The 14,121-nt window shown below is 41.4% G+C and overlaps 1 protein-coding gene across 1 annotated transcript; it reads right to left on the bottom strand.

Annotated features, from left to right (window-relative positions):
* Nucleotides 1-3,923: 3,923 nt before the first annotated feature.
* On the bottom strand, nt 3,924-6,542 carry LOC121678311 (DET1- and DDB1-associated protein 1). The gene is made up of 5 exons (XM_042057757.1): nt 6,293-6,542; nt 5,617-5,697; nt 5,469-5,520; nt 5,270-5,331; nt 3,924-5,146 (listed from the first exon to the last, which is right to left on the bottom strand). The coding sequence occupies exons 1-5, from the start codon at nt 6,299-6,301 to the stop codon at nt 5,042-5,044; spliced, it is 309 nt and encodes a 102-aa protein (XP_041913691.1). The 5' UTR covers nt 6,302-6,542; the 3' UTR covers nt 3,924-5,041.
* Nucleotides 6,543-14,121: the final 7,579 nt, after the last annotated feature.

Here is a 14,121-nt window from a genome sequence, read left to right as displayed (position 1 = left end):
ATTTCCAAACGTCACCTTTGTACCACTGAAAGTAGAAGTAAGATTCTGGTTGAACGCAGCCATTTGCTCAGTGGAGAGACGCTGCTGAACGGTTTCGTAGTGGTTTGTCAGCGCAGTCCCAGAGTTCAGAGAGAGGTAGCCAGCAAGGCTCCTGTCGAAGGAAATGTCTGGCATGATGCCCCCATCCTGTGCTACCAAGTAGAGATTTTGCATTATCTCTGAGGAAGGAGTGCAAGCATTACCCATTATTATTCCCTCTTGCCACAACCAGATTGTCAGAAATCTGGGTATACTTGACTTGAGTTCCAGAACTAGATCACTGTCTGTGTACCTGCATGAAGGACTCTGATCTGGCTTGGGTAAATATTTGTTCATTATGTTAAACCTCGAACCGTAAAAGGATACTAGTACTGAGGTCGTGTCTGCTGCTAGATAGCCAATGAGCTGCCATAACTCAATCTGATGTCAACACCCATTTATTTTTTCTGAATGACCACTACAATAGGTCTGGTAATTTGAGGAAAATATCTAATTGCAATTTTTCTGATGGGTATTGTAATTGCAATTAGATTAATTTGTGATATAATTTCTGCAAGTCTAGCAGCAGTTCAATAATCCCAATTTCGCTTTAAATTGGGATTCTACAGAAAGGGGTGAATAAGAAGCACATTCCTGTTACGTGAGATTCACTGTCTGTTACGCCAAATGAGATGTATAGTATAAGTATATATACTTTTTTGATCCCGTGAGGGAAATTTGGTCTCTGCATTTAACCCAATCGGTGAATTAGTGAAACACACTCAGCACACAGTGAGGTGAAGCACACACTAATCCCGGTGCAGTGAGCTGCCTGCTTCAACGGCGGCGCTCGGGGAGCAGTGAGGGGTTAGGTGCCTTGCTCAAGGGCACTTCAGCCGCGGCCCACTGGTCGGGGCTCGAACCGGCAACCCTCCAAGTCCAGAGTGCTAACCAGTGGGCCACGACTGCCCTAATGGCAAGATTTCAAAACAGTATAACCCCAAAAAATGTTAAGTCACAAAATATGCACAGTGAAATATTTGATGCAATAGGCTCTTTGCATGTACGACTCATTTGTTTTCGGTGGGGCCAGGTGTGTTTGAACCATAAGTCCCTTTCGCACACATGTAGAAGAACTTTTTGCAGTTCCTAGAACCCTGTTTTTTTACGCATTCAGACAGCACGGAACTGGGGATTAGAGTTCCTCTGACCACAGTTCCTATAACTATTTAAGCTCCTACTTTGGGGTAGGGTATTTTCCCTGTGCATATAGGAACCATAGCTGATGTGAGGTCTATTTCTTTCTTTTCTTACCCTTCCTCTTCCCCCTCCTCGTCCTCCTCTTGCTCCTCCTTGTCCTCTTCCTCTAACTCCACCTCCTTGTTATCCTCTCCCTCTCACTTCTTCACCTCTGCATCCTCTTCCTCCTCTTTTTCTTCCTACTTCTTCACCTCTACGTCCTATTCTTCGGCCTCCTCTAATTCTTACTCTTCTCACTTTTCCTGCTCCCTCCATTGTACCCATTGTACATTACCTGTGGCTTATTTATAGTGCTTAGGCTGATTGCAAAGTGAACTAATTATCTAAAACAGTTTTCACATGAGAAAGTGTGCCAGAGAGTTGGCAAAATAGTGAAAATAATAGCCATACATGTGTATAGATTTGCTAGGAGTGTGTTGATCATTTAGAAATTGAGTGTAAAGCATGAGTTGTGTTTACAGTTCCGCAAAAAGAGTGCTGTGCAGTGAATTGTGCCTACAGTTGTGCAAAGTGTGTGTTACAAAATTGCAAACTGAGTGCAAAGCAGTGTTTGTGCTTTTAGTTTTGCGAACTCACTGAGTGGTTTTGCTATAAGTATCAATAGTTTTAGAAATTGTGCTATAAGAATCACGGTTGTGTTTAAGCATTCAGAAAAAAACTGTAATAGTGTTGTTATAGGGCAAGCATGATATTCAGTGTCGGAGTGAAGATGTTAAAAGCAGAATATAACAAGATGCCGTTACAACACAGTTAACACTCCACTAGAAAAAAAGCGGCCACATTGAGAGCCTTTCGTGCAAGTAGCCCATTTGTGTAGTAGGTACTGACACAGACCCTAAGGTTGTTTCCATGTTGTACTCTGGTACATAGTCCATAACTTACCAATGGGTGAAAATGAATACCAGAGTCAGTAAAATTATGAATGCACGCACTCGTGATGTGAGCACCCTCTTCTGTCAACTTGAGTACAGGTGCTGGTCATAGAATATCATGAAAAAGTTGATTTATTTCAGTAATTCCATTCAAAAAGTGAAACTTGTATAATGTATACATTCATTCCACACAGACTGATATATTTCAAGTGTTTATTTCTTTTAATTTTGATGATTATAACTGACAACTTATGAAAGAAAAAAAGAAAAATCTCAGTGAAAAGGTTCAATATTGAAGACACCTGGTGCCACTCTATTCAACTAATTAACTCAAAACACCTGCAAAGGCCTTTAAATGGTCTCTCAGTCTAGTTCTGTAGGCTACACAATCATGGGGAAAACTGCTGACTTGACAGTTGTCCAAAAGACGACCATTGGCACCTTGCACAAGGAGGGCAAGACACAAAAGGTCATTGCTAAAGAGGCTGGCTGTTCACAGAGCTCTGTGTCCAAGCACATTAATAGAGAGGCGAAGGGAAGGAAAAGATGTGGTAGAAAAAAGTGTACAAGCGATAGGGATAACCGCACCCTGGAGAGGATTGTGAAACAAAACCCATTCAAGAATGTGGGTAAGATTCACAAAGAGTGGACTGCAGCTCGAGTCAGTTCTTCAAGAACCACCATGCACAGACGTATGCAAGACATGGGTTTCAGCTGTCGCATTCCTTGTGTCAAGCCACTCTTGAAAAAGAGACAGCGTCAGAAGCATCTCGCCTGGGCTAAAGACAAAAAGGACTGGACTGCTGCTGAGTGGTCCAAAGTTATGTTCTCTAATGAAAGTAAATTTTGCATCTCCTTTGGAAATCAAGGTCCCAGAGTCTGGAGGAAGAGAGGAGAGGCACAGAATCCACGTTGCCAGTATAAAGTTTCCACAGTCAGTGATGGTTTGGGGTGCCATGTCATCTGCTGGTGTTGGTCCATTGTGTTTTTTGAGGTCCAAGGTCAACGCAGCCGTCTACCAGGAAGTTTTAGAGCACTTCATGCTTTCTGCTGCTGACCTTATGGAGATGCAGATTTAATTTTCCAACATGGCACCTGCACACAGTGCCAAAGACTATCTGGTTTAAGGACCATGGTATCCCTGTTCTTAATTGGCCAGCAAACTCGCCTGACCTTAACCCCATAGAAAATCTATGGGGTATTGTGAATAGGAAGATGTGATCTGCTAGACCCAACAATGCAGAAGAGCTGAAGGCCACTATCAGAGCAACCTGGGCTCTCATAACACCTGAGCAGTGCCACAGACTGATCGACTCTATGCCACGCCGTATTACTGCAGTAATTTAGGCAAAATAAGCCCCAACTAAGTTTTGAGTGCTGTACATGCTCATACTTTTCATGTTCATACTTTTCAGTAGGCCAACATTTCTAAAAACCCTTTTTTGTATTGGTCTGAAGTAATATTTTCTGAGATACTGAATTTGGGATTTTCATTAGTTGTCAGTTATCATCAAAATTAAAAGAAAAACATTTGAAATATATCAGTCTGTGTGTAATGAATGAATATAATATACAAGTTTCACCTTTTGAATGGAATTACTGACATAAATCAACTTTTTGATGACATTCTAATTATATGACCAGCACCTGTATGTATAATAGATAAGTTGCTCTGTGTAAAACTCTAAGAATCACATAGCAACTAGTGTAGTTAACCACGCACAACTCATACACACTTAAGAAAATGGACAGAGGAAGAGACAAAACTACCAGTATCTTGCCCACCATATGCTTCTTTATGAAAACAAATACCTCCATGTTCACCTTACAACATTGGAGAAAAATCATAGCTTAAACAGATATGACCTCAATTTATGTGGACTGCATTCATACACCACAAAAATGTAGCTTGAAGTGAGGGGGGAACTTACTAGCAGGTTCTTCAGTGACGCCTCGCATTTGCCTATAAACACCTTACTGTGATGAGTCCTATGAGATGGCCACTGATGGTCATGGTCACTGCGACTTTGCACCAAATGTGCATACACCTTTAACTTTTATAAAAATGAGCAGGGACAGATAAATCATACGGTCTTACTTATCCTGTTGAAAACATCACTACTGCCATGAGGTGAAGGGTAACTGAATACCTTTTTTTTTTTTATCCCTTGTAACAAAGAAATGTAAAACATAATACCTTTACAAAAACATAACGTAAATCCTGGTATGTGCACTGTGCAGATAAAAAAAAAAAAATCACAAACAAGAACACTCAACAACATAATACATCTATCCCATTCTAGATAGACATGCACCAACATGAATGGATTTATGAATTCGCGCTTGAGATGGGATCTTATACTAATGACCCTATACGCAAGGGGATCCACCTGTGTCAAAAAGTAAAATGCTGCAAGAACTACTAACAAAACTCCCAACACACAGTAAAAATATGCATGGTAAGAGTCAACACGTTGTGCAGACTTCGCCTAAAGACTAAATACTTGGCAGTTCACAGTGTCTCCATGGGTCTACTACATAACTGGCAGTGAAAATCGAATCATATAGCGCCACCATGTGCTCAAGACTGGGCAGTTAAGCTGAGAAAGGACACACTGAGCCTGACGGATAGCTCTTTGTAAAAGTAACAACAACAAAGGGGGGAAAAAATACAACTTAAAAAATAGATATCCTGTTGTCATTTCATCTCCAAAAATCCTGCTCCTCTATTGTGCAGCAGTTCAGTGTTCAGGCACCTATACTGGACCATAGAGCTGGATGTGCAAGCCATTTTCTGCAACATGCTCAATCGTTCTTTTGTGCCTGCCCTCCCACAGTTCCATCAGTACTCATGTCCTCCAACCAAGTAGTTTCTCCAATTCCAGTCATGTCTATGAATCCTCATTCATATCCTGGCTGTCGGTCCGGGCGATTTTTCGGGGCGGTGGTGGGCTTCCGGTCTCTCCCTGCTCCTGTTCCCGTTTCTTAGCAGCATTCTGCATTTTGGTTAATATATAAACACATAGGTCAATTCAGAGTTGGGCGGCTGTATACCTATATACATGCAGGTCTGTAAATTGTGTGTATAGCCAGAAATGTAACCATCTTGGACTCCATACCTTTTTATCCCACTGCTGGTGAAGGTAGCGTAAGAGGATATTGGTTTTTTCTGTCACAATAACTATGGAGAGCAAATATGGGATATTGAATTATAAAGCCAGCAATAAAGAACAAAATGTCCAGTGAATATTCATGTACATTATTTTTATTGCACAAAGCACATTATCAAAGCCACAATTTGATTCTGCAGATACCTACTTTGTTCTGAAGGGTATTCCCTTGTTGGAAGATAGACAGATGGTCTTCTATTCTGGATAGAGGAAAATATATATATATATGTTTTACACCAAAGGCACATAGCAATATCATGAAAAGAAATATAGCTGAAAATGAAATACACCATTACCGACGCCTTGCACACAGAGTCTGCATGAAACCTGCTGAAGTTGGTTTTGTTGTACACGGGCAGACCCTTCAAAAAATCTGCCTGCAGAAAGATAAAACGGTAAAACTCAACAAGGCTGAGTGTTCCTGGTAAGAGACGTTAAGTGGCTCTCCTTGCTTCAAAAGGAGACAAATACCAAATACTGCATATTGGTATGCTCATTTGTTTTCAGTTCAGTTTCATTAAAGATTTCTTGCAGCGTTACATTATCCATCCATAAAACATGGGCGTTCCCAGGCTGTCTGCCTGCTATTTCAATCCTGACAGGCTATAGATAGGCTACATTTGGTTTAAACAGAAATTACTACAGATTGGATTCTACCGTAGCACAAAATAAATACTTTACATTCCTGTGCAACAATGTCTTGATGGGTTCGATGATTTAAATAATCTGGCTTGCTGTCATATTGACACATTGCACCAAAGCGGTGAGTGCCTTTCTAAGCTATATTATCATAGACCTCAATACAGGATTTAGGAATAAACTAACAGTTAACATCTTAACAGCTTTATCTATCAGAATGGCAAACTAAATAGTAACCAATCAATACACCTAGACAAACACAGTAGGTAACGTTAATAGCTAGCAAAGTATCTAGCTAGGTTGCTAGCCAACTGGCTAACATTAACACGTTACCTTGTCCATCTTGGTTCTTCGCTTATGTCCAAATAATGAAATGTAGTCTCTCCCAAGGTTGATGCCACCACACACCAAACAGTGTTTTAAAGGCCACAGGGGTGTACCTAACTTCAAATGTTTGCTGAATGCTATTTGCAATCCAACTACTCATCTAGAAAGCTATGCCAGAGCATGCTATCGATAACGTTAGGTGGTAGCTACATACATACATAACAGTTAACATGCTAACTTCAACTACTTCTTCTTCTTCAACTTCTATCGTGGTTGGCAACCAGCTTTGTTGGTGCATTACTGCCACCATCTGGACTGAAGTGTATGGATCAAGGTGTTAATCCGGCCCTACATTTACTACTCAACCCTGTCTTCTTCTTCTTCAAAAAAAAAAAAAAAAGATATATCGATTCAAACTCATCAGGTTCTCTTCAAGTTGTAAAATTAACCTTTGTCTGTCTGGGTGATATTTAGGGAAATAATTTATTATCCATATGACATTCTTGACAACACATCTTTTTGCTTGCTTCTGTTTGTGTTCCTGCTCTTTCTCACTTTCCTTTGAATATTATAAAACTGTCTTCCAGTCTGCTCATTATCCAGATATTGACATTTATCCTTTCCTTTAGCTTTAACCATACTTTTAACTTTTGCTTTACCATATTTAATGTCAACTTATTATTTTTTCCTGCTGCTTACATAGCACATTTGTCTGCTAACTTGTTTTCTTCTTCAATGAGCTTGTAGCCTACCCATTTCTACCACAAGTGTATGGGCAGAATAATAATAATATAGGCCTACTAATTCCGGAATTTATCAGATTATTTGGCAGTTGCATGATCTCAAAAAGGATATCTCTCGATTCAGATAGCAATGTTTTGAGGCTTAAGCTAGAGTCTGAAGTTATTACAGCCTTATTAGGTCTATTGTCCTCTAACAAAGTTAGTTACATAGTTAGTAACTATTCTGCTGTATACACAGCTAAATCATCATTCATTCTTTTAGCAATTGTTATTTTTAGTTTTGGGTTAACAGGCAATTCTCACCCTTTTGTCAGTCCTTTCTGAGCAGTCTGGATTTAGTTGTATGTTTCGAGCAGAAGCTAGATAAGCAAACAACACTAATATCATGACATGATTAATTATATTTTAATGTGTGTACTGCATCTGGGCTTTAACTCTTTAAATAGCCAGGGAGGAACAGCTAGATACACCAGGGCTTATTTTCAATTAACTTACCTTTTGCTTTATTATTCAGCCATAACTCAATTTGAACTCTCTTTCTCTGTGTCTCTCTCTCTCTCTCTTTCTCAGTATTGCATTAACACTGACTGGCTCATATGACTCTTCCTATGAGCCCTCAAATTCACCCAATATACAAAAGCCAACCAGTCTCTTCTAAGATGAAGAGGCATTTCCCCCATCTCTACTTGAAGTGCTGCCAGTGGCGTGGTCTTGATTGCTGCACAGCATAACCTCAGAGCTTGATTATGTACTATATCTGGTTTACTAATTTATGTTTAAGCAGCAGACCCATATATTATATAATGTGAGAATGCTGTTCATTGACTTTAGTTCAGCATTCAACACAAACTACATCCCCTCCAAACTGATCACCAAACTCAGTGAACTGGGCATCAATACCTTCCTCTGTAACTGGATTCTGGACTTCCTAACCAACAGACCTCAGTCTGTTAGGTTAGATAATCACACCTCCTCAACCATCACCCTGAACACCGGCGTACCACAGGGATGTGTGCTGAGCCCTCTCCTCTACTCCCTCTTTACTGTACACCTGTACATGGCTATAACACCATTGTCAAGTTTGCAGACGACACTACGGTGATTGGTCTCATTAGCAACAACAATGAAACATGCCTACAGGGAGGAGGTCCAGCACCACATCGTGGTGCACTGACAACAACCTGGCTCTCAACACCAAAAAGCTCTTTGAGGGCTTCAGGAAGTCTAAAGCTTGCACACACACCCCCATTCTCATCAAATGACTGAGGTGGAGCGTGTCACCATCTTGGTGTCCACATCTCTGAGGACCTCTCTTGAACCCTCAACAACTATACATATCATATGTATATCATATATATATATCAAGAAGGCTCACCAGCGTCTTTTCTTTCTGAGGAGACTAAAGAGGGTCCACCTGTCTCCCCAGATCCTGGTGAACTTATACCGCTGCACCATCAAGAGCATCCTCCCCAACTGTGTCACAGTTTGGTATGGCGACTGCTCTGCCCATGACCGAAAAGCACAGCAGAGGGTGGTGAAAACTGCCCAACGTATCACCGGTTCTTCACTCCCCTCCATCGAGGCCATCCAGGGCAAACGATGCTTGCGTAAGGCGTGCAGCATCATCAAAGACTGTTCTCACCCCAAACACAGACTGTTCTCCCCACTACCCTCCGGGAGGCGTTACAGGTCTCTCCGCACCCGAACCAGCAGGTTCAGAGGAAGCTTCTTTCCTGCGGCTGTCACCTTACTGAACTCTAAGTCTGCATCCCGGTGACAACCAATCAACTAAGAGCCTACAGACCTAACCCTTCGAGGCATGGACTCCACCAGACTGAAGATGTACAGTACTGTGGTATCTGGTACCAAGACTTTAGCAGCAGATCCTCCAAGTCGTATAAGTTACAAGGTGGGGCCTCCATCGGACTTGTTTGTCCAGCATCTCCCACAAATGCTTAATTGGAGATATATGAGATTCCTTTAAGTCAAGCACCATTTATGCCATGTGTTTGAGTCCTACTACACTCTCTAGTCTAGAGGACATCCTGGGCTTTCTGGTGATTCTTCACAATTATATGTGTGTGGTTAACAGAACTCACAAACTTTCTTTTCAAAATGGCAGACAGAGCATTTTTTCTCATTTTATAGCAACAATATTTTTTTTGCAGACATTATGTTTCTATTGTTAATAATCAACTTGTTTCCTGCATATGGTAATGGTTATGGTTATGGTATTTAGCAGACGCTTTTGTCCAAAGTGACATACAAATAACAACAATACAAAGTTAAATTTAACAGTGAACAACTTTCAAAACATAACTTTTATTCAATGTCCTTTATAGTGAACAGCGGGTCTTACTACCCCATTTGCTTATGCAATTGATAATGCCTTTGTTAAAAGTGTATTCACAGACAGAATTATCCATCCAAGCATCTCTCCTCTGTACGTCTACGTCTGTACGTCATCCTAGGGTGCCCCACCCACGCATTACTAGGGTCCATCACACAGGGGGCCGTGCCAAACCCTAGGCTCATTGGTATGGCCGTCAGAGTGCACGCTCAACCTAGTAACAGCACTCCATCACAGTGCTCATCTCTGGAGGCAGTCTTAAAATCCCTACAGGGGCACCACTTCTTCCCTAGCACATCTAGTTTCATTTAATGTCACAAATACCGTAGGATCCCATTGTAACTCATTGCTATAACATTACGCTAAATTGATATTTTCTGAAGAATGATGACCCGATGTCAACTGCAAGGGACATACGATAACAAATAAAGAAATAACATTTTAGATTTTTTTTAGATCTTTAAAAAATCTTAATATCAAAAACTTTTTTCTTCTGGGTCCCAGGAGGTTATACTCCTGAAAGAGGCCACTGCCATCAGGAAATACTGTTTCCATCAGTCAAGTCAAGTCAAGTCGGCTTTATTGTCAATTTCTTTACATGCACTGGTCATACAAAGAATTGAAATTTCGTTTCTTACTTTCCCATGCAGACATAGACATACTTTAAATACAGACATAGACATACTTTAGACATAGACATAGCCATAGACAATGTCAGTGATGGGAGAGTGGGTAGAGTGTTCAGCATCCTGATTGCTTGGTGGATGAAGCTACTTGCAAGTCTGGTGGTGCGGGAGCGGAGGCTCCTGTACCTCAGAGGGCAGGAGGCTGAACAGTTTGTGTGCAGGGTGGGTTGTGTCCTTGACAATCATTAGTGCTTTGCGGGTGAGGCGGGTGGTGTAAATGTCCTGTAGGGAGGGGAGTGGTGCTCCAATGATTCTCTTAGCTGTGTTAACAATGCGCTGGAGGGTCTTCCTGTTCTGATCTGTGCAGCTTCCGCCCCACACTGTGATGCAGCTGGACACGATGCTCTCGATGGTCCCTCTGTAGAATGTGGTCATGACGGGAGACGTGGCACTTGCCTTCTTCAATTTGCGCAAGAAGTAGAGGCGCTGCTGGGCTTTCTTCGCCAGTGATGCTGTGTTGGTGGTCCAGGAGAGGTCGTCGCTGATGTGCACCCCCAGGAATTTTGTGCTGCTCACTCTCTCCACAGCATCTCCGTCGATGGACAGTGGTGGCAGTTGTTTGTGGCCTCTCTGAAAGTTGACAACAATCTCCTTGGTCTTGCTGACATTCAGCAGGAGGTTGTTGTCTTTGCACCATTTAGCCAGCAGGTCTACTTCTTCTCTGTAGTGAGCCTCATCGCCCTTAGTGATGAGGCCCACCAGTGTTGTGTCGTCCGCAAACTTCACCGGATGGTTGGAGCTGTGAGTGGTTGTACAGTCATGTGTTAGCAGTGTGAAGAGCAGAGGACTGAGCACACACCCTTGTGGGGCCCCCGTGCTCAGGGTCAGAGTGCTTGAGGTGTTGTTCCCGACACGTACTGCTTGTGGTCTCTGCAACAGGAAGTCCAGCAGCCAGTTGCAGAGGGAGGTGCTGAATCCTATCAGAGGGTCTACATGGTCTGCAACAATGCTTAGGTAGGTACTGTCAAAGTAGCATCTACATGAATCGGACCACACAGACCAGCCTTCACTCGCCACGTGCATCAATGAGCCTTGGCCACCCATGACCCTGTCGCTGATTCCCCACTTTCCTTCTTTGGACCACTTTGATAGGTACTGGCTACTGCACATCCCACAATAGCTACAGTTTTGGAGTTGCTCTGAGCCAGTTGTCTAGCCATCACAATTTGGCCCTTGTCAATTGTCAATTGTCATTTTTCCTTCTTCTAACACATCAATTTTGAGGACAAAATGTTTACTTGGTGCCTAATATATCCCATCCACTGACAGGTGGCATAATAATGAGATAATCAGTGTTATACATGGGTTTCTATGCAGCATCACGAAAAAATGTGTGAGCAACTCCTGGACAGAAAACAGCATAGAGCAGCCCTCTCCACGAAAGCAATTACAAGGAGTTTTTTAGTTGTAAACCGCACCAATAAAAACAGCGCTGGTTAGAGAATGTTCAATATTCCCAAAGGAATGCATGCCTTCACCAAAAAACAGTGGGTTATTTTAATAATGCAGATGAAAGACAAACTCTGAAATGACATGTTATTATTAACCATGGCAATTCTAAGTTACAGCAGTCGACAATTAGGTTATGCTTATAAGATTGTGGCCGGCCACTGAGCGTTTATTTTGCCCCGTGGCTGCACGCACATTTACTAATGTTGGTAAACAGGAAACCCGTCTATTCACTTCACCTATCAATAGTCCTAATGTTGTGGCTGATGTACAGTTATTATATATAGCTGCAGGTCATTTCAGAATGATTACATGACTACATGTAAATACTCTCCCTGGTACCCATAAAGATGTCGTTGCACAGACAGTGTTTCTTAGCAGTGTTTATTGATGCTGGGGTGTAGATTTGGTGGGTTCATCGGTATGGCAGTCATTGTGTGGATAATATAACAATATTCCTAGGCCTTGCCCATCATTGGTATAGTGGCCATCTACATGTACGTTGCATTTAAATACAGTAGTTTTCAGACCCTTTCAAATTTCTCACATTTGTTTCTTCTTAAATGAGACTCACCAACATACATTACTCCATAATAATGTTAATTGTTAATTTAACGATTCAAAATAATCCATCCATGATATCATTTACAAAAGTATACAGACCCTTCACTTATTTGGATAAAGCACCTTTAGCAGCAATGACAGCCTCAAGTATTCTTGGTAATTATTTGGCAGAATCCTTTCAAGGTCAGCTAGATTGGATGGTGAGCATTGGTAATTAACCATTTTAAAGCCACTGTTGTGTTTTATTGATGCATTCTTTGTGTTGTTGCCTTGCTGAAATGCAAAGCTTCACCCCAGCCTGAGCACTATGGAAAAGTACTACGGATTGCTCATTATTTTTCCTGCATTAATAAGGTGATGCTCAGTGCTTGCTTTTATGTTATGAATTTTGGCCGAACAGCTCAATCTTCATTTCATCAGACCAGAGGATGCTTGTTCTCATGAGAGAGCTGCTCAGATGATTTTTGGCAATCTTCAAGTGAGATGCCATGTGCCTTTTAGGGTGGAAATGTGTCCGTCTGGCCACTGTAAATGCCTGATCTGCCTGGTATTACCCTGATGTTAATCCTTCGGTTCTACTCCCAGAAAGGAACTCTGTATCTAATTCATAGTGACTGTTGGGTTCCTGTCTGACCAAGACCCTTTGTCTACGATTGCTTGGTTTGGCTGGACAGTCAGATCTAAGAATGTTGGTGGTTCCAAATCACCATGTGAGAAAGGTGGAGGGAACTGTACTCTTAGGCACTTCCAATGCAGGTGACATTTTTATTCCCCAGATCTGTGGCTTGACACAATCTGGTAGATATGCAAACAATTCTCTCAACCTCAAGTCTTGGTTTCCGCACTGAAATACACCTTCACTTGTGAGATTGGTATGTGTCTTTCCTAATGTATGCAATGAATTCAGTTAGGCACAGGTGGACTCCAATGACATTGCAGAAGAATCTCAAGGACCATTGATTTGAAAAATGCACAACACCAAATCAATTGAGCTATAACCAAGAGACTGAATACTTATGTAGATTGAATAGTTCAGTCTTGATTTGATGTAGCAAAAACTCAACATGACAAAATGTGGAAAACTTGAAAGGGTCTGCAAACTTTTATTTTCATAGTATCTTACTAGAGATAGAGATCCCCATCAAATGTGCCTTAGTAGGAAATTCGCAAGCCACCACATCGCAGGCCTGTAGACAATTCTATTCTGTTGTTTACTTATACCCCCTAGTGGTTAAGTATAGAATTATATTTAAAAGTAGTCTGCTTTTGTAGAGATTTGACTGTAGGTTACGAATATTTCAACTTAGTTCAAGCTTTTAAACATGTGTTACCAAACATTTATTTATCTGGGACCAGTTTTGTTCATATTAACTGGGTTATGAAACAGTAGCCTAATACATTTAGGACTGGATACATTTTAGTGTTAAATGTTAATTTAATTATGCCATTAAGAAATTAGATTTTGGACAGAATTACAATAATTTATAGGTGGCACTAAAATAATTATTTTGCATATTTTGACATTGCGTATAGACTAGGCCTCTTGGTACATCGCCTGCTTTCTTCTTTAGTTTAGGACAGGCATATCTAATGAAAAGCAAGCATGGTAATTTCACTGTAACAAACTGAAAAGTATAGCTGGCTGAACCAGACGCAACTGTGTTTTCTGACATTAGGCTATGCATGCTTGGCTACATATGTCGGTTTTAAGGAACCCCTAAACCCAGTCCAAAAGCCCAACCAATGAGAGGGCTTTCACACTCCGGTTTGCTGCTCCCAAAGAAAATACATCTGCCGTCTTTGGACTGGAGAGATTTAATCTTGCATGCGCATATTCTGCGAGGCGTGTGTTTTTAAAAGCCGTTTAAACCACCAGCTCAATAAAAATCAGAGCAAATCGTGAAGCGCTTTACTGCTATGTCTGTTAGCTGTGTTACATTCAGGAGGCTTGCTGCTGTTAACATGGTGTCAAGTTTTCAAACACGCAGCCTGCCTTTTCTGTGTAGCCTACATGCCAATCGGATATAAAATTAATATACCCCC

Source organism: Alosa sapidissima, chromosome 12 (assembly GCF_018492685.1).
Source record: "Alosa sapidissima isolate fAloSap1 chromosome 12, fAloSap1.pri, whole genome shotgun sequence".
Lineage (NCBI taxonomy): Eukaryota > Metazoa > Chordata > Actinopteri > Clupeiformes > Clupeidae > Alosa > Alosa sapidissima.
Note: the sequence above shows the minus strand (reverse complement) of the source record. Positions and strands in the feature narration are given on the sequence as shown.

Bases quoted from the DNA above. Each gene is read 5' to 3' on its own strand.
- LOC121678311 (XM_042057757.1), bottom strand. The intron at 5,332-5,468 runs GTAGGTATCTGC...TGCTCTCCATAG, and splicing joins GGAATACCCTTCAGAACAAA to TTATTGTGACAGAAAAAACC. The intron at 5,147-5,269 runs GTATGGAGTCCA...ACCAAAATGCAG, and splicing joins ACCAGCAGTGGGATAAAAAG to AATGCTGCTAAGAAACGGGA.